This window comes from Pholis gunnellus (assembly GCF_910591455.1).
Source record: "Pholis gunnellus genome assembly, chromosome: 12".
Classification (NCBI taxonomy): Eukaryota; Metazoa; Chordata; class Actinopteri; order Perciformes; family Pholidae; genus Pholis; species Pholis gunnellus.
Window position 1 is genome coordinate 18,977,117 of NC_136539.1, and position 26,011 is coordinate 19,003,127.

The 26,011-nt window shown below is 43.3% G+C and overlaps 1 protein-coding gene across 1 annotated transcript in view; it reads left to right on the forward strand.

The window, feature by feature from the left end:
- Positions 1–26,011, forward strand: part of LOC306704205 (partitioning defective 3 homolog B-like) — a gene marked incomplete at both ends in the record, with an annotated part of 170,855 nt that overhangs the window by 72,741 nt on the left and 72,103 nt on the right. The window contains 6 exons of the mRNA XM_079170456.1: positions 1,765–1,900; positions 7,283–7,388; positions 7,516–7,646; positions 10,623–10,667; positions 19,867–20,082; positions 22,503–22,731. Of these exons, the coding sequence (XP_079026582.1) occupies positions 1,765–1,900; positions 7,283–7,388; positions 7,516–7,646; positions 10,623–10,667; positions 19,867–20,082; positions 22,503–22,731 (863 nt within the window). The remainder of the gene's footprint in view (positions 1–1,764; positions 1,901–7,282; positions 7,389–7,515; positions 7,647–10,622; positions 10,668–19,866; positions 20,083–22,502; positions 22,732–26,011) is intronic.

Here is a 26,011-nt window from a genome sequence, read left to right on the forward strand (position 1 = left end):
GGAGCTACAGCCTCTTTAAAAGCTCAGCATGATTACCGTCATGAGGGCAGGATTTATTGTGAGGTAGTTGTATTGAACTGCATTAGTTTCAGGTAATTATGCCGAATAATACCGAGCGCATTTGTGCATTTAGTGGTGTGCTTGGGCTTGCAGGGCATCCCCTGTCAATAGCTTGATGGTGAAAGCTGTTAGCAACATCAAAGAGTTGCATCCATGTTTCCCTCTTTTTTTTCTTAGGAGTGGAAAAGAAAGGATAACAAGAGAGGAAGATAAAGGCAGATAGATAAGAGACTGTACCGTAAAAGCCTTTTGGGGCTTCAGTATTGATGCTTTTAACATTTCAGAAGTGGACCACTCTACGTTTTCTTTTCCCCCTCTGATCTTTTTCTTCTTCTTCTTCTTTTTCTCCTGTGTCCTTTGCTCTTTCGCTCACTCAGTTCTTCTCACTGCATTCATCCCCTGCCAGCTCGCTCTAATCTCTCACTTTAGGCAGCTGCTCTTTTCATTCAGTAACTATCCAAACACCCCCTTTATCTGTGATAAGTACGGCTCTACACAGGTTCCATGCTCTTCAGCACCAGCGCTTTTGGTTGTCGCAATACCTGGATTTCTATCTTTGTTACACGTAAAGGCTTTTCCTGTCTATTTTACATAACTGCGGTTCGTTTACTAGTGATTAACATCACATTAAAGGTTATATTTACTGTTACTATATGTTTGAATCCCCCGTCCAGAGTAAAAACAACCAAACAGGAAAAATGGCTTCAGGGTAATGTATCGCAGAAATGTCCCTGACATATTTGACTGTATCTTAAAGCAATGTTTGTTTTTTTGAGAGTAATCTGATTGCACTATGTCACGGGCTAATGGGGTGTGTGCTGCGAGACAGCCGGGGGATGGGAGGTGGGAGGGGGGGGGGGGGGCCCCACAGGACCTCTGACTCTTTGAAGAGTGATGCGTCCCGGGCTGGAATTGGGGAGAAGCCAGGCGGAAGCTCGTGCTCAGTGGGGGGTCAAGAGGAATATGACAAGAGGGGATTTATTACCCACACAGCACCGTTGTGTCTTCTTCTTTGTTGTTTGAGTGGAGGGCTGAGTCTGTACGCAGACAGGCAGATACACAGAGGAACACTGAGAACCACACAGAAGCTACATACATATGGATACATGGTAATGGCTTCGTACAGTTTTCTACACACAGAAGACAAATAAATGCAAATTCAATTCTGGAAAGATAATACATGCACAGAGAGACCCATCAACACATTATTACAGGGCCCTCGGAGGTGCTCGGTGTCAGCGTGACTGTCGTTGCCACACACACAGTAAGCAGTGCTAAAGACAGTTACACAACCCGATGGGCCGTGGGAAATGGGTTCCCCTCCTTCACCTTGATCCTCCACTGTCTTTTAAATGTCTCCCTGCTTCTCCTCTTTAATCTACCTCCTCGACATCTAATTGTGTTTGAATAGACGGCTACAGAGCCCTCGCTCGCTCCTCGTGCTCACCGCTCCGTTTAAATGCAATCCACAGACATGAAGACACAAAAGGTTCAAAGATGAATTAAAGGGAACCTTCATTTCCCCAAACTATCAAATGTTTCATCAACATGTTTTTATGTTTGTATGACATCAACTCAGGTTTTTTAGTGAAATAATTGCGGCTGCTTTTAGAAACGGGTTCGTCGGTAGCCGTCCCTGACCCTTGTGTGTCTGTATGAGATGCGTTTTGATTGTAGTTAGTGTTTGTGTCCTCCCTGTTTCAGGATCAACACGGGGCATCACCCGATCGCTCATTTGACAGCTCCTCTGGTCTGGTGGGTCTGTCGGGTCCAGTGAACGGCCTGACGAACGGCCCCAGTCACTCTCCCATGGTGAACAACACCCTCTATGCATCTAATGGTGAGTTCTTTCTCATCGGGCAGACATGACGTTTACGTACAGCATGGTTTAAGTGTCAATGCGTTTCTTGCCCTGTCCTCTCTCTCTATCCCTCTGTCTCCATCTTGTCTCTCCTGGTCTGTGTATATCAGGTCACCTCAAACACAGCATGTGTTGTAGGAGAGGGCTGTTCATGCCGAGTCATCAAAGTACTTGCGGTGAAGACGATTTTTGAAGAAAAGAAAACGGCAAAACTTGTGCATTGAGAAGTTCGGCATCATCTTTAGATTGAAAAAAGGCTTCCCTACTAAAGCATGTTTAAATTCTTCAAACTGAGGTATTAATAAACTGGTATCAGTACCAAACCTCAGGTATTGTATTGGACCTGTGTCAATAACACAATACTGAGCCCAAAGATGATGTAACCCCGGGGGGACTTTCATCTTTACTGATGCTATATACATTTTATTTGTGTTATTTCTGCATATATCTTTTTAACTTTACTTAAAGCAAACAATGACCACTTAGATTGATTTATAAGCACATAATAATGCATTATAACAGTGATTATAATGCATTATATAAGGATTCTGATGTATTACAAATTTGAAGTTATAACACAACATGCCAGTGAGTGACCAGCAATTATGAAGTATTATGATTGACATCATATGTCATCAAATAATGCTTTTTAATGTGTTCTGATTATTGTTATAAAGCGTTATGAATATGTGTGATATCTTATAACTATAATTATTACGTGCTATAAGCCGATTAAAACACATTATAATAATGCATTATGGACAGAGAATGTTATTTTTTTAGCTAACTGAGTAAACAGGATTGTGAGGCAACGATTGAACCAAGACAACACACCAATCGTTTCCTGTTTGTAGTTAAAGTAAAGTATTGACGATTGTATGAAGCACCCTTTGTTATAAACCCATCTGGCCATGATATTAATGTCACAATCTACACTTGAATTTTCTTATTTTAAAGAAAACGTTACTGGCTTTTGTAGAAATGCTGCCATATACACAAACGCTAATTAAACCATTTATACTGCAAAAGTATACCCCGAGTACTTCTACCGCTACTTTCAGGGCTGTTTCTACTCGAGGCGGTGGTAGAGATGGCCAGGCTTTACTGGGAGAACCCTGCATGCTTTCACAAAAACGCTCACCACTAATTGCTTGTTTCTGATACATTTCCACCCTCGACGCACACACACACACACACACACACACACACACACACACACACACACGTATGTGACAGTGTAGAAAAGCTACACAGGCACAATTCCCCCCCCTATAAAACCGTTCCCTACATTTTCCCAGTTGATTGTGACCCGGTTCCATATCTGATTGAACCTGAACATGATTCACTTTTCTATTATTGTGTTTTTCTGTTGTTGTTGTTTTTTTTTGCCATTGAAGCAGCATCAAAGGTGGGAATATCATTTGCAATAAGTTCAGCAAAGCACGGAATAAGTTTCATAATCATGAAAAACAAACAATGTCTGCAAGATAAAACAAACACAAACAAAACAGATACGATCGCCATCTACACGGCAGCCTTAATTGGAGACTATTTTGCCTTTCATTTCCCTCCCTGCTTTTCTTTCCCTCTCATCTTTCTCAAGGTTGTTCTGTGTCTTAGTTATTGCTCGGTTTGGCCTGTTATGAAGAGTTATTTCTGTTCCTGCTTCATATAGCTCTTTCTCGCTAACTCAATCTGTTCCCACTCATATCATCTGTATATGCTTGTGTGTGTGTGTGTGTGTGTATGTGTGTGTGTGTGTGTGTGTGTTAGCTGGCTCTATACATGCTTGTGTTATCCTCCCTGTTTCTATCTTTCTGTATGTGTTCCGGTTTGCTTAAAAAGTGTGTGTATTTGTGCATATTTGTTTCCGAATTATATCTCAGTTTAGAAATGAGTTGATGGCTGCCGTGTGTGTGTGTGTGTGTGTGTGTGTGTGTGTGTGTGTGTGTGTGTGTGTGTGTGTGTGTGTGTGTGCGTGTGTGTGTGTGTGTGTGTTGGTTCAGGGATTGTTGGCCAGTATCAAACAGTGTTATTTTTGTGTGTGTACTCTGAATCTGGTAAACAGCTCTGACCTTGAATACACTTTGCTGTTCAAATTCACCTCGACCACTGTTTGATTTACATACACACACGTGTGTGTGTGTGTGTGTGTGTGTGTGTGTGTGTGTGTGAGAGTGTGCGTGCGTGTCATACAGTAAGCACATCTCTCAGACTCCGTGAGTTGTTGTGGTGCGGATGTTATCGGTTTGAGCACTTGCCAGTATTTTATTCTCCTAATGAACTATTTCACACAGTGAATCCATTTTATTTGGCACCGGAGTCCAAATGAAAACGAAGAAATGTTTTTCTTGCACCGATGTGTGCTTTTGCAGAAGAATAAATTGAGTTTAATGATTTCCTACAATATGTATTTATGCAGATGTGTTATATTTTCATTTATAGATCAGCCTCTTTATCTCTTATCCATCTCATTCCGTCTGCTGGCGTGATTCTTCCTCTCGCTCACTTTTCCCTTTTCTCAGCACTTTGTCTCTTTGCCCCCCCCCCCCCCCCCCCCCCTGTCTCTGGAGAGTTAATCTACTTGATGGGATGATAAAATAAAATACAGTTTCAGTCTAGCTTCAAATATTATTCCATCTTCCCCAATTTTGTCAATGAAGCGTATTGATTTTGTGTTTGAAAACCAAAGAGTCCTTATTTAATAAGCGTGTATGTATTTTCAATAAAGGAGCACTTTTTACCCATCAACAGTTGAATGAGTTTACTCGTCATGCTGGTGCTACTCAGCTTATAACAACACGTGTGTGATATCTCTAATATCTGCTTGAGTGGGGAGACGACTTCATGTTATTAGCTAAATGCTACGAACCGTAGTTCAATAATAAATGTCTCGACACCTTTTAAACACTAAAGGATGTACAGCAGCGATGCGATATTTGCTAGAAATCCTGTGATCGTTAAGCTATAGTGACTTGAGTCAAATACATATTGCAATTTAATAATCAATCAATCAAAAATGAATATCTGTTTCAGTGTAGAAGGGAGGATTATTATTCTGTCTTGGATTGTTGATGTAAGATTACTGTTTAGCAAATTGACTCTGAACAGAAAGTTAGATTATCTTTAATAATACAGGAGCTTTGTTTTTAAGATTTAATTAGGTAAAAGGAATTTTCCTAGGCGCTAGGATTCATGTGTGTTGACACACTGGTGTCCCCACAGAGAGGAAGGACATAGTATGGAGGAGATAGGGAGTAAGAGAGAGAGAGACACACGTAGACTAATACAGATGGAAGGAAGAAAAAGTTGAGGATTCATATATCTGCTGGAGCAAACTGCTATTGATCTACTATCCACACAACAAATGCCTTTTTCACTTCAAAGAGTGGGAGTCAGTGAGAACAGATTTGTGTGAGAGTGAGAGTGAGAGTGAGGTGAAAGAAGAATGTGTTTTTGACAGTTCCGCTGATTAAGGTGCCTGCAGTGACGAGGGAGGGAGGAAGTTTAGAAGAAGAAGAAAAAAGGAAAGGCTGGAAACTGAGTGGGAGATAAAATGATTTATGGGAGATCTGAAAGGAGAGATAAATGACAGCCCAAATATCAGATTGCAAGAATGGGACCAGAAGAGAAATAAAGCAGGTGATTAGTGTAGAGAGAGAGAGAGATGAGAGGAAGTGATTTCTTCAGACGCGGCTGTTTTCCTCTCCAGCTCCGGCGTCTTCGCTTTCAGTCGCACGTGCGGACGCGAGCACATAAAGGACACACGGCTCGTGCAAGAAAGCGAGCATGTGTTGTGTGGCAGCTATGCACTCTAGAAGTGATGACTGTATGCAAATTGTGCTTGGGTTGGATTGTGTGTCTGCGTATCAGGTTGTCATAGACTCGTTTATCAAGCAGACGCAGCCGTATCACTGAGCTACATCGGCAGCTATGCTGCTGCACGTCGCTGTGTGCCTCTTCATCCTCCTTCCGCTCCCTTTGTTTTCACCCTCAGCCGACTGCTTATCTCTCCGACCATCTTACTCTTGTCTCTCTCTAGTCTTTATTCTCAAGACCTTTTGTCAGTGAAGCTCTCGTAATAGTTGAGGTTTAATCCCCTTTTTGAAACACGTCCTTAGTCGAAGCACTGCTGCCGCTTTTCTTCACCCATATGCTCAGTCTCAGTCCTGTGAGCGGACACTTTTGATTGTAAGAGGGCTGGCCAACTGTTTTTGGATCTATCCTAGCTCATGCCGAGCCTATTTAACCCCCTTAGTTAATCTGAACTGTAGTGTACTGACACACTGTTTCCAGGTTGCATAACTCTAGTCTTACTTTCTCCATAAAATAACACTAGAAAGACAGTAAATTATTGCCTTTTGCTCACATTTCTACCCTGTTATCTTTGTCTTTGCTAAATGAGATACTCGGGATGTGACGAGAGTCGATACTTTAGTACGAAGTTGATGCCAAAAGTTTGAAAATGTGATTGTGCCCGTTTCTCTCACAGTACCGCAGTAAACAAAAAGACGCAGTTAATCCATCCCACAGATGCTACATTGTGAACAAAAAATCTGTGTTGTTGTTTTTTCTTTTACGATTATTTTTCGGGCATTTAATGCCTCTATTTGATAGCGATAGTGCAGAGAGAGAGACAGGAAATGAGAGACGGGGTAAGCAGCAAACGGTTGAATGATTTGAACTGTAGATTTGCTGTTCAGAGGCTCATGCGCCCATATGGCGCCGTGCGCTCTAACCACTCTGCTGTTCAGCACAGTTCGACTTGGCCTTAGATAAAAGCTCACAGCTGACGGTAGCATTGAGCTACTTTATGATACGTTCAAGCTCTACTCTTTATAGTATATATTATATATTAGTATTGGGGTGACGGTAAATTATAATATTGTCATGAAGTGTTGAAATGTAATTTTGTAAAATAAAAAAAACTAAATCTGTCCACAGCAAGATCATTTCTTTTCTTTATTACCATGGGTAATAAATTGGGTATCGAGAATTGTGGAATTTTTTTGGGGAATGATAACTGCCGCTAAATCTCTGAGTGTGTAAAGAAGTTCTGACCTGGAAGAAGAAGAGTCACGTACTAAACACGCTCATCAGTGTCACGCCAGATTGAGCAGGAAGTGTATTCTATTGTGGGGATTTGCTGGGTGTTCAAAACACGCTTAGCATATGAATGGACGGTGGAGAAATGGGTTTTGCTGTCGGAGAAATATCAGTATTTACTGTCACCAAAATGAATTCAAGCAAATCACGGCTGCTGTGGTGCAGAAAGGACGAGCGCAGTTATTAAAAGCGTTCCTGATTTGCTGCTTCCTGTCACCACGTCTCAATGCAGACTTGTGTTGTTTTGCTTTTCAGCGACCAATGGGAGTTCACCTTACATGGACGAGGAAGAGGAGGGGGAGCTGTACGGACACGACACAGACTTCAGCGGCTCGGCCCAACACCCCTATCTACAGGAAAGGTGTGTGGTTGTGTTTGTTTTCTATTGTAAGTCATCGTACAGAGTGCAAGTGATACAAATGGAAGAAGTAGCTTTGGGTCGTAGCAATGAAAGTGAAAGGAATAACCGTGTACTCGATTTGTTTCAGAGATAACCGTCACACCTCCAGCCCGGCCCAGCCCCAGTCCCCTGCCCAGAACCAGAGCCAGCGGCAGTTCCAGCACGTGAAAGCCTCGAAGAGCATGGACCTGGGTACGACTCAGAACCAGCAGCACACTGGTGGGGAGACCTTTTCTGTTCATCTGCCCTGCATGGTGGCTGCATGCATCTTATCCTCACAGAAACCTAAATATATCCCCGCCGATGCATGGCTGCTGCACCGACGGCATGCTCCCCCAAAGCCACATGCAGACTGCCCCCCCCCCCCCCTCCCCGCAGACGTGTAGAACCACACACATACAGCGCACACAGCTACACATGCAGGTGGGGAACCATTCATGCCTGTTGCATGATTTCTGAATGTGGAGAGGCAGTTGATTTCCTCTGTGACTACCGCAGCTCCAGTGGCCGGAGGACACTGATTTTACTGTAGGGACGTCAAACTGTGACACTTTTTACATCGACGGTTACCCAACCTCTTCCTCTCTTACTGTATCCAGTCTAACAGTCAATGAGAATGTGTTACCATTGGTGGAGGATTCTAATTCAGCTTAATTTTGGTCTTTTATTTATGCAAAAAAACGACAAAGAATACTTTCTTTTTTTTTACCGTTGCCATTCCGCTTTCCACAAACCGCTTTGTCACCTGTTGCTCTCTGATTACTGATACTCTGATGCGAGGGCTCAGTGACATTTCAGTGATTGTTAAAAATGTCAACATTAGAAATATGTTTAGTATATGAGTAGTTGTGTCTGTGCTAATGCCTACATCTGTTTAATATGACGGTGGACGGCGCAGCACAACAAAAGCATATTGTTTCAAATGTCAGTTCTCCTCCTCCTCAAGCTGGTTCCAGACGTGTGTGTGTGTGTGTGTGTGTGTGTGTGTGTGTGTGTGTTTGTGTGTTTGTGAGGGAGAAAATTCGACAGCAGAGCTGGAGACTAGCTGAATAGCACAGACATCCATGAATATAAGAGTGAGGGTCTGTGCTGTACGTCTGTACATCCCTTTTCTATTTTACACACTTGAACTTTACTAAATGTGTGACGAACAAATTAGGATTTAATTACTCGAATGGCGTGGTGTGTTTTCATTGCCAAACCATCGAGCAGCAGTAATAACAGCTTAGTAACAAGTGTCTCTCTTGCTTTCTTTTGTTTCTTCATTGACAACAGAGCAACAACAGTCATCTGTGGTTAGCATGCTGTTTTACATCCAGAAATAGTTTTGAGGGGAGGACCTGACATCTCTGGGGACAAATCTTATCCCTTTGGACCAGCCTGACATCCCCTTAGATCCCCCTCGGCTGTGCGTCTTTTTTCCCAGCCTGCCCTCTGTCAGCTCAAAGTTCAGGGGAACAGATTGCTCACACATCACAAACGAGACAAGAGTGCTGCAAGCTGGGAAAGTGGTCACAAGTTTACACTTGGCTGAAAAGAAATAGTACCCAAAGCTCATTTAGATTTTACTTTCATTACGAAGGTTCCATCAAAAAACGTGGCGACATCAGCCTTCGATTAATAAGACTTCACGGTCGGCCTTTTCTCAACGGCCACAGGCGGGGGGGCTACGGGCCGCTACGCCACCAAGCCGCCGATTTTGAGAACTGCATTTTTAGAAAATATGAGAATCAGCGCTGTTTGGGCATCAGTCCAATGTGTGCGTTGGCTGTTGTGTTTTTGTCAAAAAATTAGAGAAAAAAAGAGGAAGAACGCATTGTCAGCATTTCATTTGTGGGCCAGTTACTTAATTCCATTTTTTATTTCATTTGTCCTGATTTCATTTCCAGCCCAATTAAGCATTTAAGAATAATTTAAGATTCCAAATGATGAACTCCCTCTCTGGTTCTTCCCGCTGTATCCATCTTTGTCTCTTTTTATTTTTTTCTCTCTGCCTTCACCTCTGCCGGTGTTTGTCCCTCTCTGTGTCTCTAGGTTTCATTTCAGGGGTTTTATTCATGTTATTTTACAGCAAAAAAACAGAACAACGTCAGCTCTCTAACTCAGTTTGGGAAAAAGCTATGAAGGTTTCATTTGATTCAATAAGAATACATTTCGTGCTAGCAATTACATTAGTTCAAACTTCATTTTTTGAAAAAGTGACTGCCCTAGTGTGCGTGTAGCCCTGACTAATATCATGCCTCCGTGTGCGTCACACACGTGGAATCTGCTGATCTGCTAATGTAGGCACACACACACACACACACACACACACACACACAGATCCACAAGCTACCAGGCTGCTGAAGCAGTCCTGTTGGTTCACCGCAGACAGATGCCGTCAGACACACACACACGTAGCTTGAATTACACTCGAGGCTTGGTTTTCATTAGACAAGTATTTGCTGGGAGAAGTCATGTTACTGCTCGGTTTTTGTGGTCTGTGTGTGTGTGTGTGTGTGTGTGTGTGTGTGTGTGTGTGTGTGTGTGTGTGTGTAGTTGAGTGCTACCAGTCCATGTGCTCCTTGTTGGCATTGGTCTCCTTTGTGGCAAAAGAGAGACTGGGGGAGAGGCAGAAAGTGAAAGGAGGATTAACAAAGAGCAATGATGGTGAGCACGGTGATCAAAGGAGGGAAAGAGGGAGGAGAAATCTCTGTAACTGAAGGAAAAGTGAAAACATTGGGAAGAGAAGTGAGGGTAAAGGGCAGGAGGTGAGAGGGAGAGATTGAGTGGCTAAAAGAGAGAAAGGGAAGAAGGGAGGGGGGGGGTGACAAATGAAGTGAGAGAGAAGGGAGGAAGGGAAATGACTTCAGTAGCAGTGAATCTGACTTAACATCACAGGCGAAAAGAGCAGCCACCCCGCCATCTCGTGAAACAAGACAGAAAGAATAACAGAGAAGGATCGAGGGAGAGGGAGAGGCTGAGGAGAGGGAGGGAGGGAGGGAGGGAGGGAGGGAGGGAGGGAGGGAGGAATGCAACAAGATCAGATGTTAGAGAGATAAGGGACACGTGGACAGCAGTTTGACGTTTGCACATTTGACAAGTCTGCCACATGAAATTATGAATGCAGAAGTGACGAGATGGGAGTAATCCATTCAGCAATGGAGAGAGTGAGAGTGTATGCATGTGTGCTAACATGTGTTCCTTTTGTTTCAGTGGCGGATGAGAGCAACGTCGGATCACTGGCTGCAAACTCTGCAGGTACGACAAATACACACACCCTCTAACACGGCACATCATCAGTGTCAAAGACATAGAGAGACACACACAAACACACAGACATTTACAAATTGCTGCCTAATTCTCAAGGAAAGGGTCTTATCCAAAGATAAGTAAAGGATGATGAAGAGCAAATGAAAGTAGAACAGTAAGAAACAGAAAGCGCAGGTTGCGCTGAAGTAAGAAAAGTAAGATTGTTCACTTTCACACAGCAAAGTGTCTTTAAGTTGATAACGTATGAACGTGCTTTAGTGCACACTAAGTTGCTGAATGCATTGCATAATGTGACCGGCCCCACTATCATAAAATAGTACAAAAAAAAGTGTGAACAAAGAAAAAGCATACACAGAATATATATTTTTCTTTTCTGTTTTTAAAGGAAAAAGTGGTTGTTCATCTTTAAAAAAATAAATGATGTGAGCAATCAAAACAACCTCATCACCACTCTGTCTGAAGAGTTGCTTTTACATTTCCTCCTGCATCCCGCCTTCTCCATCTCCTATACACTTGACTCCTATATCCCTCCTTCTAGAAATATCTCCTTCATTTTCTGGAAGTGCAAATGAAAGCAAGGTTTGCAGAAAGAGAAGAGAGAGAGAGAGAGAGAGAGAGAGAGAGAGAGAGAGAGAGAGAGAGAGAAGAGAGGGGCTATAGTACGGCTACTTCTTAAAGACACTCGTGGACGGGCTTGTTCTCAAGGGTACGACAGGGAAATAAATCCAAATTAGAGAGGACACTCTCATCTTAAAGGAAAGCACATGGAAAGGGCCACAGAGATGAGTGATGCTTTAAAACATCTCATCTCAGCCTGCACACAAACTTTTTATTTTTCACTTTGCCTTTTACGTCCCTCTATTCCATTTGGAGCTCCTTGAACGTGAGAGCACTCAACCTCGTTCCTCGCCGTGTGTCTTGCTGTGTGCCACGTTATTGTTGTCCATCAGTCCGGCCTGTTTGCACATTCTGCTGCGTCCACTTTTATGTGCTCGGTCCAAAACCATCGTCAAGGGAGCAGGAAAGGTGATATGAGGAGCGTAAAGGACCAGATATGGAAAGAATGAAGGCGAGGAGTTTGAACCCATAATAAAACAAAAAGGCCTTTTATCTTCTAACAGCTGACAAGATTGGGGGAGACATCTTTTTTTCTTTTTGAGTTTTGGGTTTCTCATCTGGGCTTTGTAGCTTAAGTGTAACTGTACTCCACACCGTGTTCTGCGTGAACCAAAGCTCGGGACAGTGGTTAAATGTGTTCTCAACAAGATACAGTGACGTAAAAAGGAAGGCAGGGGAACATCTCGCACAGGAAAAGAGGATTACTTCAGAGGGACTGAAATGGTAAACATGGAGGGGTAAAGAAGAAACTCTCACGTCACAGATCATGTTGCATATCCCTATAGCTTTCCTTTTGATTGACAGCAAACTGAATCCTGTTGTTGTCAGATTTTATTAACTTTGTCGACATTTGCATTTGGCTCTGTCCGCTGTCAGAAAACTGTCAAAAAAGGAAAGACCCTGAACAGCTGTGATTTGCGTACAGCTGTAAAATGAATTCGGTCTCATTGCCAATGACTTCCCCTCGTATTCCAGTAACTGGAGAGCACATCTCCTCTCATGGACACATCTGAGTGAATTAAATAAAGCAAGCATGAGCGATACGGCTGGTGATTTGAGATGAACAGGACAGCAAAAGGTAATACAGCATGGACAGATGAACCTGTTAAAGGCTCCAATAGCACCCTCCCACCCCCCCTTATTTAGAAATCTCCACCAAGTGAGCTAAACTACAGTATGTTTAAATGTAAATAATACAGGGGCCCTCTACAAGACAGGTTCACAAGATTAAGAAACAACGTTACTCTATTGTTATTGACTGAAGGCTGAATTGACCTGTAGTTTTAGGTTCCTGTGATAACTTGAAGTTTTCATCTGACCATGATTTCCAAGCCTTCTAGTTTCAGCTGCATGTTGTCCACATTGATGTGCCTGTTGAATGTCTGGGGTTTCAGGCCCCATGTCTTTTTTTCCAGACTTCATTAATACATATATATATTTTTTATTTCTCAATCCTTTTCCCTGTACCTGTTGCTTGTCAACGTGTCTCCTGTTGTACAAGGCCACAAAGCCCAGAGAGCTGTTAAAGAGAGTGTGTGCCTGGCAAGCGTGAGACTTTGTTCCAACCCACTTTCCTCCGCTCTAATGTATTTTTTATTTCTTATAAAGACGACAGACAGCTGCATGGACTTTGGCGAGAGAGGGGCGGGGTCCTGGCAAGTGAGGACTTTAAAGACAATGACTTCTGGGAAAGGTTTTTTTTTTTTCACTTTCAGCAACGGTCTTTCCCTCCACAACCCAAGAAACCACTATGCGACTGCACCGCAACCACACACACACACACACACATGAAACTATTACCGTTAGGGTAATGTTATGGTAATGAAAAGTCTCCATCATCCTGTGGAAAATGTGAACCTTGGAAGATTTCATATTATATTATAATTTTGCAGAATCTGAGATGCAAAGTGACCGAAATGGGAGACCATTTTATATATAGCGTGTGTGTGTGTGTGTGTGTGGAAACCCTCTCTGAAAATGATCAGGTTTGTGTGACTGAGTGTGTTTTTGTGACTAAATGCATTTCCCGAGTGCAGAGGCTGCAGCTGAGCGGATTTTTCAAACTCCCCTCAGTAAACGAGCAAAAAGCAAACATACTTGTCACTCACATACTGCATTAATACTAACACGGAATAATAAATTGTGCGTGTTGTGTGTGTGTGTGTGTGTGTGGCTTTGTGGTCGCACATGTCTCACGTCTTTGTGGTGGCACAGAGGAACCAGAGCTCAAACGTTGCAGTAATGAATCAAATCAGGTGTGGAAGTAGAAACACGTGAAATACAGTCAGAGTGATAGAAGAGGTGCTTCAAGATACATTCTAATAAGACGTCACTGAAGTCACTGTCGTAACATTCAGTATACATTCAGTACACTTGAATATGTATATATGTATCGGTCCGTATTGTTCTTGAGTTTAGACTCATTCTCTCCTGAAGCCACTTCAAATAAGACGCTACAGTCAAAGACTTTCTGCTGACGGGACATAAAACAAACGGTTGCAGCTGCGTTTCTTTCACCGGGTTTTCCTTTAGCGACGGGGACGACTCCGAGCTCTCTGTGTGTGTGTGTGTGTGTGTGTGTGTGTGTGTGTGTGTGTCAATGTATTAGAAATGTTTCCTTGTGAAAATAAACGGTGAGCAATGCATATCCACAGGAATGATGAAAAGCATTTCAGGAGAAAAGGAGAAAGTGAAGATCTGTCTGTCTGTGTGTGTGTGTGTGTGTGTGTGTGTGTGTGTGTGTGTGTGTGTGTGTGTGTGTGTGTGTGTGTTTTTGTGTGTGTGTGTCTGTGTGTGTCTGTGTGTGTCAGAGGAGTGTGCGAATGTCTTCAGTTATGCACTTCTTAAATGTGTGTGAGCGTCTAACAGATCGCTGGTCATAACACAGGCGCTTCCACTGGTAAAATGGTCTCATGTTATGAAATGATTCGTCTATACTTGTGAGTAAACTGGTGTTACGAAAATACTCAACAGTCAAAATGCTCGTCTGCTTCTGTTGAAGTTTTCTGTTTGAATGCGTTTGTATTGCTGTATTGTGGTTCCTCCAGCCCACCACCACCGACTCTCTCTCTCTCTCTCTCTCTCTCTCTCTCTCTCTCTCTCTCTCTCTCTCTCTCTCTGTGTGTCAGTCTTGCTCTCTCGCTCACTCTCTTCCTTGCCAACGCCATTCAGGCTTAGAGGCTGACAAACAGGCTGAGGAGCTTAGAACGAACAGCATCTCTCTGAAAGTGTGTGTGTGTGTGTGTGTGCATGTCGGGGGGGGGCGCGGTGTGATGCCGAGGCAGGCTGGTGCAGTCCATTGTCTGAATCTCTCCCTCGTGGAACTTTGACTTTGACTACGACAGTCACACACGGACAAGACTCTGCCAACAACTGTGTCTTTAGAGAGCCACATCTCTCTCTGTGTTTCCCTCTGATTGTCTCTTCATTTCTCTCCCGTTTCTTTGCTTCTCCGTATCACCCCCTCATTGTTTCCCCGTCGCTCTGGCTCTCGCAGACTTTGCTGTGGATTTAACCTGAAAGCCACCTTGTTAGGCTGATGTGGATTGATGGATTCATTTGTCCGCGTGGCTTTGTGCGTGTGTGCGGACACTACTCGTCGCTGCTAGACACACACACACACACAAACGGCTGAACTAAGCAATCCCTGCTTCTCCATCCTTTCTGCCTTCATACTTCACTTAGTGTGAATCTGTGTGTGCTTGATCTTGAATACCTTTTGCTGGTGCATGCGTTTTCGTCTGTACTCTTGTCAGATGTGTTTAGCGCACACTGATGGTTCATTGTCTTCGTGTGTACTCTGGGCTGCCTTTCTTGTATATTGAATGCCCTCTGACCCCTCTCCATCTCCCGCAGTAAGCCAATAAAGGTGAGCAGTAATCAGGAGATGGTCAGCGCTGTCGTTTCTTGCTGGTACAGCCATTCGTCTCCATCAGGCTGTAGACGCTGATCACTGACATGTACTGAACTGTACATTGTATGATGCATGAGAGAGAGAGAGAAAGCCATTTGTTTATGTCCTGGACTAATCAGTTAAATTCCCTTTGATGGATTCATTTTGGAAGAGTTGTGTCGTTTGTGGAAAGAGTGTGTGTGCTTGTTTGTGTACAAGAAATACACAGCTTCTTGTAACTGTAGTACACATCTCAAACTACAGGACACTGCATGTACTCTAAATGTGTACATTCCCGTGCATATACTCTACAAAATAGACACTCATATGGGTTTACACTAAGACAATTATGATAATTGTGGGGATAATAAGTCTGCTTTCATTTCCCACGAACACTTCTGGAGTTTGCATATATTGACTAACTTGGATACAGTTCCATAGTACTTGGAGTATCAGGTTAAGATGCATTATCTGGCTTAAAGATATAGAAAGGACACATTAACTACTGTTGGGAATCAGGACCCGGTTCCTTGTTGTTGGGATATTTGTATTATATTTCTTTTTTATTTGTTGCTGTTCAGTGCAGCAGCACCTGCAAACCCTAAAGTCAGAGGGAGCCAGTAAATACTCACATGAGGCTGAGGAGGATGTCACATGACTTCACAGTTTATGATGCCCGTTCAATTATTATGGAGCCCTGTGGGATAGCAAAACCTAATTTCATCTGCTGAGAGATTGAAGAGCATCACACACACACACACACACACACACACACACACACACACACACACATAATATGCAAGAAACTGTTGCTCACAGGAATGATCTTCCCTCCACAGCCGGGGATGCGTCACTGCAGATGCAAACACACTCTCGTAGACTCTCACTAGTGCACACACTGTACCTCATATGGATGCACATACGTAGAGCAATGCACATAATGTTATGTAGAATTCAGTAAATGTCCTGTGATTGCGTAAAAAGAGTGGTTCCAACATTCTGTGTTCTTTCACACACTCCGTCCTGCTGCAGCGACTGGGTTGGATAGGGAAGTGTTTTGACCGTGCGAGAGGGAACTTCCACTGGCGGGACGGTGAGAGAAGCCAAATTCTCTCCTCGTGTGTGTGTGATGTGGAAACAGAAAGCAGAAATTGAGTTGCATCTCCTTATGAGAGCTTCTGAAGTGTGCTTTGGTGGACTAGAAAGAAGTTGGTGCGGTTGTCGAATCTGCTGGCTTTGTTGCTGCAGCCTGCTGCCAAGCTGCTCCTTGGTGTAATTTTGACTTTCAAAGTAGCCCATTGCCTTCCTGCCAACGAAATAGCCTTGGGATAGCTTGGCGTTTCTCTCTCTTTGTGTTTGTATTTCATTTTATATTTCTTTCTCTCTCTCTCTCTCTCTCTCTCTCTCTTTCTTTATTTCTCTCTCTCTCTCTTTCTCTCTCTCTCTCTGTCACTCACATCCTCTCTCCTTCACTCACATTCTCAGTCTCTTTGTTTCTCTTTCTATAGCATCCTCTCACGGTGTCTGTTTTTCTCTGCCAACCCCCCCACCCTCACCCCCCTTCCCTCAAACTCTTGTCTTGCTTGTCATCCTCTCTCTCTCTCTCTCTCTCTCTCTCTGTCTCTCTCTTTCTCTCTCTCTCTCTCTCTCTCTCTCTCTCTCTCTCTCTCTCTCTCTCTCTCTCTCTAACTAAAAGCAGCTTAATTCTATCATCTTACAGTTGGACGGAAGTAATTACATTTATGACACAAATCCTGCTACTCACAGCAAAATACTGCGTGTGTGTGTGTGTGTGTGAGAGAGAGAGACCAAGTGTGTGTGTGTTTGCGTGTGTGTGTTAGAGTATGTAGATGCATGCTCATCACCCAGTGTCTGTGTGCGTGTACTTACATATCCGTGTGTGTGTGTGTGTGTGTGTGTGTGTGTCGTTCATTCCCTGATAACACAGCCCAGCACCACTAAGCTATTTATTATGTAATTATTTCCCGGCTTTCTGCAAACGGACACGTTTGGACTCAGGGGTCACCGTGTGCGTACACGAGTGTGTTCTATCGCCCTCAAACCTTGTAGATCCCCGGTGGAAACCGAACCTGGACCCTGCCTGCTTACACTGAACGTGAATGGCTAACATCACACGTGTACTTTCACATGGAACGTATTAATCTACAGAAAGCAATGCGTGACTAAACACGGACAAATCTAAGCATGTCTTTGGAGCCTAAGTATGGTGGATTACGGATTCATTGTAACTGAAATAGGAATGTCAGAGGCTGGTTTAACTTTGAGGTTGCCTCTGTTTTCAGAGTGTTGTTGGCAACTGCAAACATGTTGGCTTGAAGAGTTTCCTGATTAGAGTGTGAATAGAAGGAATAATACATCAAACACAATCCTGGACAATTAATGTCGAGTTTTTTCATGCTATTGGTGGCCTCGGCTCAAATGTTACTGGCAGCTCTAATCCGCGGCCCTCAGAGTTTTCAAACAGCGGATCATCTATTTAGAATACACGCCACTCTCAGCCCCAGAATAGACTATTTCATTTTTTTTTTTGCATGTCTCTTAAAAAACATTTTCTTCTAAGATTGAAGAGCCTGCTGTGCTCTTTGGCCACGCATCGAATAACGTTCTGGCTGTGTCCTGCTTCAGGCTTCATGGCCACAGTCCCGGTAAGCTTCTGGAAGTTATTAAGCCGGTCACCAGTAGTCATAACAGATGTATTACATGTTATAATGAAGTTAGTAACACCCTATAATACCCTGTGACATATATGAAAAGGCTCAGCAGACCCTGTTGACCTTGATTCATTTTTTTTGACAAGATGGGGAGAAGAAAAGATGTCTTTACAGAGAAGAGTGCTCATTTGGAAGTTGGAAACTGTGGAGGCTTTGCTACTGGAGATACTAGGCTTGAATTTGATTACATCTCCTTCACTTTTGACTTGCTGTGGGAGGAAAAGTGAGTATTTCCCTGATGGTACATAGAAACCCTGCTCTTCCTGTTCTTTTGGAACAATCGCAAAGTAGCCAGAGTTTAGAAATGACATCCCCGCTATAGATACATACTGGGATGGATGGTGCTGTTTTGTGACAGAACAACATGATTTACAGTTGGTGCTACTAACAAAAAAAACTGTAATCTCATATCAGTTAACTCTATCAAAAAAGCTCCGGAATCACACGAGTCTCAGGTTTGAGTCCATGTAGATTCATCACACAGCACCTGTATTATGTTTACCTCTCATCATGTATCTGAATGTCATGCACACTGTGTTTATGGAGAGGAGTGTCACATGTCCCGGCCAGCAGACCTACATTATGTATGTGCATACATTCTATGCACGGTATTACTCTTTGTGTGTGTGTGTGTCTGTGTGTGTTTGGTTAATGGTTGTTTAAATAGATGTGGAAGTCACATCAGCCCTCTCATCTCCTACGCTTTGAGAAAAACACACACACACACACACACACACACAGACACACAGTGGAGCTGTGTGTATAGAGAATCATTAGCTAAAGTGATGCAGGTTTAGCTATCATGAATCACAGTGGCATCATATCGACAAGCCAGAGCCAGCAAGGCATCCAAAGTGTGTGTGTGTGTGTGTGTGTGTGTGTGTGTGTGTGTGTGTGTGTGTGTGTGTAAGGATTACCAGTATTTTGAGCTGGCAGTGAGCCCAGCCTTTCTCCCTTCTTCCCATTTTTCTCTGTCTCCCTCTCAGCCACTGTGGTATTCCCCTGAGGAAACTTAATTTGCTCTCTTCCTGTCGTTGCTCCCCCCCCCCCCCCCCCCCCTTTTCTCCCCATCTTGCCCACCATCAGTGTGTCCCCCGTTTGAGGTGTCACACAGTGACAAACCAAATTGGAAGCACACATTACCTCCGCTCCCTCTTTTGTTCTACAATCTGGAATCCTCACAAGAGCTGGAAGCCTCACAGTGGGCTTGAGGCTGAACCTGATCCAACTTCAGCACTCTGCATGTCATTAGCTTTGGCTGGGTCTCTGCAGCATTAATCGCTAGATCTGCGTAAACCAATGTTTTTTTTACACCACTTGTGGACTTTACGTACTGTTGAACTGTGCTGCTTCTTTACCTTAAATACCTCCACCATTGCGTCTTCTCATCCGTCCTCCTCTACATCATCCCTTCAGCTGGATCCCTCCCTCCCTCAGTAATATCTCTCACAGTATACTTGTGATGATGGATGGAGAACCAGTAACAGTGAAGCAGACCTCACATCCATCACAAACTCAACGACGGCATAGTTAACTGCATCACTGTGTGTTTTTTTTCCTGGCTCTGCTCTCCAGAGTTCAGCCATGTCGCATGTGGCTCCGAGCCACTGTCTCCACAGGCTTTTTAAACCAATCAGAGCAAAGCACAGCAAGGTAAACCTGTTTGAGATCAGACCTGGAGTAAGATGGCACTCGTCTGTCTACATGCTGAACAGGTGGTTTGTCTTTTGTTTGTAGCAGTATATTTGATAGCAGTAACACATTCATGGGCATTTTAGTTGAATTATAATTATGTTCCATAAAATATTGATAATAATCGTCGTTTTGATGATCTCATAAAACCCCCAAACCATACCAAGTCCCCTGTAGCAGCCTGACAGAGGCATATGTCTTACCCTTTGTCTCCGTCTCTGTCTTCTTTCCTTCGTCTCTCTGTGTCCAGCAGCTCCATCGACCCCTGTGGAACTCGGCCCCACCCTCGGCCTGAAAAAGTCCAGCTCCTTGGAGAGTCTCCAGACGGCCATGTCAGAGGTTAACAGAAAGAACGAACTCCTCCCCTTCCATCGACCTCGCCCAAATATGGTCAGAGGAAGAGGCTGCAACGAGAGCTTCCGAGCAGCAATCGATAAGTCCTATGATGGGCCACCTGAAGAAGATGAAGGTACGGGATGGAGGGTGTCAGTCCGTTAAGTCGGGGATGTGTGTGTGTGTGTGTGTGTGTGTGTGTGTGTGTGTGTGTGTGTGTGTGTGTGTGTGTGTGTGTGTGTGTGTGTGTGTGTGTGTGTGTGTGTGTGTGTGTGTGTGTGTGTGTGTGTGTGTGTGTGTGTGTGTGTGTGTGTGTGTGTGTTTTTCTTGTGCTGTATGCGCCTCAGTTTTGGGGTCACGGTTCGATGCGTTTTGGGTACAAAAATAAAATCCTAACAATTATTACAAACATTCAACAGTTCTACCGACATAGAAGACAAGTATTTGACTAATTCTTTGTGAGAGCTGTAGCGATAAAGATACCCACTTTATCGCTGTTTCACACTGAAACCTTTAAATATGTCGCACATCTCTCAGTGATGTCCCAGTAGCTGTTACTCAGATACAATGATCACATACATCTTTAGTGCCTCAACATGGATTTCTCTCTCATGGCGATTGATGAATACTCATTGCTTATTTTCAGTGTGTTCCCCGGCTAACAACCTCGGCTACTATTTGTAAAAGCCACTAGTGATCTCAGACCGCTGTCAAATCTCATTAGTTTAGTGAAGAACAACCCAGAACGTTGGCCAGCAAAGCACGACTCGGGCATTGTCAGAAGAAACACCATGACTCAAAGTGTCAACACGTATGAAGCGAAGCAGCAGCGTTGCCTTTTCAATACGTGATTCAATTCAGATCTGAGCTTTTAGCTTTAAATATTTATCCAGGAGCTAAATGGTAGCTTCTTGTTTTTTTTGGTTTTGTTTCCCCAGGAGGTGCAGTTCAATTCCCAGCTGTGTTATTAGCAGCGAGCTCTTATCAGTCACCACTAGAGTAATGAGTCGGCTGTTTCAGATCACTACTTTCACACAGGATAGGACTAATAGGGCATTTCAACACCACACACACACACACACACACACACACACACACGCACACAGTGGCCGCATCTGTCACCGTCTTTCTAAATGTGCAGCACTTCCAGAGCTGCTGTTAATTGACAGGAAACGCCCTGAGGATCCCTGTCGTTCCTTCTCTGCTTCTCTCTGCTTGTACCTTTTGCTTGGGCTTAAACGGTATCTTCACTTCACCGTTAATGTAAATGCTTCTCAGCTTCTATTTGTCCGTTTTTGACTGAGTGGTAGACTACTGGTGATCAGGAAGGCACCCATCGCTAACATTGTGACAGTGAATATTTAGTCGGGGGTTCATGGGTAGCTGATGTATTGTGTGGGATTCTAGCTAACTGCAGTGCTTCACAGTTTCCAGTGAATTTAGTTGTCGAGAGGACGATTCAACAGAGGCTTTTGAGTCATTGGCTTTGATGTCTCATGTCAGCTGGGATGGATTATAGTGCTAAATAGCTGTTTCTGTCGCTCTCTCTCTGTCTTTTTTTTAATATATACACTTCTTATATGTCACAGCATCAATGTTGGCTGCATTTATTCTGTTATGGTTAGCAATGACTACTGACAGGTTGCTGCACCCCAACAGTATCTACAGTTAGCTGAGAAAAAAACTAAAAAGAAATGTTTTACAGGGATATCTGCTGCGGTCGTATTCAGTTTTTAACTCTTTAAGGGAAAACTAACCAGGTCTGACACAAGCATGAAGCCGGGCCTCTGCAGACAAACACACACACACACACACACACACATACATTTACACACTTACACAATTACAATACCATTCGGTTGTTAGACAGCCTTTGTAATTAACTCTGAAGTGAATGTCCACACAAGGTTAAATCTAAATTGAAGTAACTAATTTGGTTTGTTTATTTTATAAAATCTGACAAGTGGTCTCCGTGTGCGTGTGCGTGCGTGTGTGTGTGTGTGTGTGTGTGTGTGTGTGTGCATGCTTGTGTGTGTGTGTGTGTGTGTGATCATTGTAATTCAAGACCAGGCCTCCAGCCTGTCGAAGAAGTAATGAGGCATCAAAGTTTACGCTTTAAACGTCTTCTCTGTCTTATTTCTAATTATTTCACTGTAACGTTAATTAATCAGCCACGGAGGTGTTGAGGAGAAGAAGTTCAACATTATGTGCGTATGTTAGCTCTTGAGTTGTGAACATGTACATTGTTGTTTTTCTTTTCCTTTGTATGCATGCTTGTGTCATATCTGAGTCTGATATGTCGTGTTGTTGTAATCAGGCTTTCAATGATACATCTTTCATTAGGTTTAGCTCTTCCATGACACATCTCATTGGTAATGCTAGTTTACAAAGAGTCTATTATCATTTGAGTGTCTTCGTGGAAACATTTGATTTAAATCAAAGAAAAAGGTGAAAGTGGACACTGCACAGTGCAATCACTTTCTTTAACTTTTTTTAACCCCCCCCCCACTCCCTCTAATCCCCATATTTCTTGTCCTCGTCTTCTATTCCCTCTAGATGACGGTTCGGAGCCGAGTTCAGGCCGGGACACCCCTGCAAGTAGTTCATCCCGTCAGGGATTGGGGGATCGGACAGAAGAGAAAGGCAAAAAAGACAAAAAAAAGAAACCGAAAACTAAGAAGAAGGACAAGAATAAGGGGAAAGGAAAGGAGAAGGAGAAGAAGAAAGCAGAGGAGCCTGAGGAGACGGAGAAGAAGAGCAAGAAAATAGGCTTTGGCCTGCTAAGGTAAGTAACCGTGTGTGTGTGAAAGAGCAGGTGAGATGATTATTGTTGGTCGTAAGCATGCATTTGTGGTCAAATGCTAAAATCCCTTCTATCCAGCATGTCATAAACTATTTTTACTATCACCTCATGTGTTCACACTATATCAGACTAACATAAACCTTACACATGAACACTGAGGTCTTTTTTTTTCTCCCCTCCATGAAACACTATCTCATGTTCACAGACACACAAAGACCACTCTGAGAGCGGTGCCCCAATTTCCTTAAGAGGTGGTGCAAATTATCTGTCAGAACTATTTTGTGTGATTAACTTAAACACTATGTCTTCCAATGTGAATGGGGCATTCAAGCACACACACAGCATGAATAGGGCAAAGTGTTTCACTGAACGATTTGTACTTTCTACCTTAATTGCTACCTAACATCAGGTTGTTTCTGAAAAGGGGATTTCACATGACCATTACATAGATTCGGATCTTTAGAAAAACACTTGCATGCAATTTGATTCTGGAGAATTCGCCCGCTGCCCTTTAAAAATACACCGACAAAAGCAGTCTGTGTGAACCGGAACACAGAAGAACACTTCCAGATCTCAAAGTCCGATTCTACCGCAAAAATTATATCTCGGAATTGTTATTTAAAGTGAAATATTACGCAATTAGAGTAATACGCTCTAATTGTACTTGATTTAATAGGTTCTGTGCTGTTTTCTTTGAAAGTCTCCACCTATTTCTTCACCTCTTTTCCACCTTGTTCTCCTCATTCTCACTTCAGTGTGCCTTTGCCTCTAGGTTCAGTCATTAGTGAGACGTGTTCTGATGGAGAGCAAAGGTATTTCCATCTGTGATGTCTTAGTCGTGCAGTTGAGAGTGTAAATTGCTCTTTATACCTCAGCCTGTTTATAATTGACAGGAAGCTGGACAGATAGAGGTGTGTGCTGTTTTCTATCAGTGATAAAAAAAAATCCATCCACACTGTAGACAGGTCTGTGGATTACTGCGGGTAAAGTTTTTCTGTTAAGATTAAATGTTGCACTACCTGGAGCATCCCAAAATATATCCTGTTCACCTCCAATTTATTGAGTAACGGGACAAAAGTCGTCTGCTTAAAAATATTGTTTTTTATGAATTCGATGAACCGACCCTTTAATTCAAGGTAATCATTCCAATTATTTCATTCAAAACATTTACGTCAACCACGATTCAATTCAACCTGACAAAAAGTTCTTTTAAGTATGACATGGTCTATTCAGAGATGGAAATATATGATAAATACACGAGAGAAAATACAACTTGTCATGAAGATGTATGCAAGTCGTCGCTACCTGTTGTCGCACAGTGCAGGAGAGAGAGAGCTGAAGCCGACGGAGCAGCAGAACTTTGACTCATTCTCACCCTTTGTGGTTTAGGTTTTATGGCGTTAGCATAGACCGATATGCAAGGTATATGTACAACCAATGGACCATCTATGGCACCAAGTGATGTATTTCTATAAATGCACAGATTACACACCTGAGGATCTCAATCATTCCCTCTCCGCCTCCGTCTTTCCCCGAGATCCTCTGTTGCCCTTTCACCATTACAGCTCTAAGGCAATAAATGACACACTGAAAGATATTTTTCCTTTTTTTTACCTCCTTCACACTCTGTCTTACCATCTTAGCAATGTTTTAAGTGCTTCAGAGTTCAGGGAAGGTGACGCCCAATCCCTTCTTTCCACGTTCATCCGTCTCTCCTCCACCATGTGTTATTATGGCCCGGACAGCACACTGGAGAATATCTCCAGTTTAATCTAACCGAGCCTTCCCTCTGTGCACCTATCCTTCCTTCCATCCATCCTTTCAACTAACCAGTAATTCCCCCATCACGGCTCGCCTTAAGTGCCTTAAGAAACCACATAATACACCCGAGGATATTTTAGACCTTTCCTCTACACCCCATCTCTCATCACCATAAGAGGGCCTTGATTAGAGCCCGGAGATAATCTCTCCCTTTCTCTCCTCTCTCTCTCTATCGAGACATATTTCTGTAACCTCTCTCTCTCTCTCTCTCTTTTCACACCCCCAACCCCCATAATCTTTGCACTATTTGAAATTTTTTCCTCTCTGGTCTGCTCCCTCCAGCTCCAGCTCCCTATCTGCATTTGATTGCGTGTAATGGAGGTAGACTGAGAAGGCAAATTGGTGCTATTCAGTACAGTTCAATCTAGGCCACGCTGCTGATTTGTCATATTCATCTAAGGCCGGCTTTGATTGGCCTAATGGTCTGGAGGAGAGGAGGTGTGGGACGCTCAACCTCACTCCGGGGGGTGTGTGTGCTTCTACTGTAGTAAATGTAAAAGTACCTCATTGGCTGTTTCACACGTTTGAAACACAAGATCTCTTCACCACATTCTGTTTCTATGCACCAACTGCAAAGACACACTTATTATCGGCATTATTACTATGGCGTTAATAGTAAGTTTGTCTCTTATGAAACGTTAATCTCATTAACGAAGAGAGAGGGATTGGAAGTGTAGAGAAGTTGAATGTAACCTCTGTAATGTGCCATTCGCTCTGTTGACCCGGACATTAGAGTCAGACGGTGAGAGTTTGTTTAGAATGCCCTTTAAAGTGGACAGCTTGCTCGTTCACTCTGTCATCTGAACTGCTGCCACCTGCCAATCAGTCATGCCAATCATCTGTGTGTGTGTGTGTGTGTGTGTGGGTGTGAGGATGATGGTAACCATCCTACCGTCATGAATAATCATGTGGTGATAAAACATGATTGGTCACACCGTCAGATGGTTGTCATATAGCTGGCACGCAGTTGCTGTGAATCTTCCTCAGACACTGTGTGTGTGTGTGTGTTTCCAAAATGTCTGCAGTCGTGTGACACTTTTCTCTTCGCTCAGACCCGTTGAGGTTGATATTGAAACATTCTGAATATGCATCTTTCACACCTTCGACCGTAGCTTGCCGCTCTCCGCACATGATCAACGTGGGTTCAGCGCGTGCTTCCAGAGTACGGGGTGTGTGTACTAATAGAAATGTGGTAATCTATGAGGTGAGACTGGGAATGTGAAAGGTCTTTGAGAACCAAAGAGGGCCGGTGCGACATGTTTACGCGATTGTTCATGCGTGTTGTGAAGTATCTGTGCATGCTGTTCATTTTCAGATTTCAAATGGTGTGAATTTATGAGAATCTATGGTAATTAATGCAGGGTTGCCAGCTTGGTCGTAATCGAAGCGCGGCTGTACTCGCCTCCCTTTCCTGTGTGCGTATCTCTTGTGTCATATATGT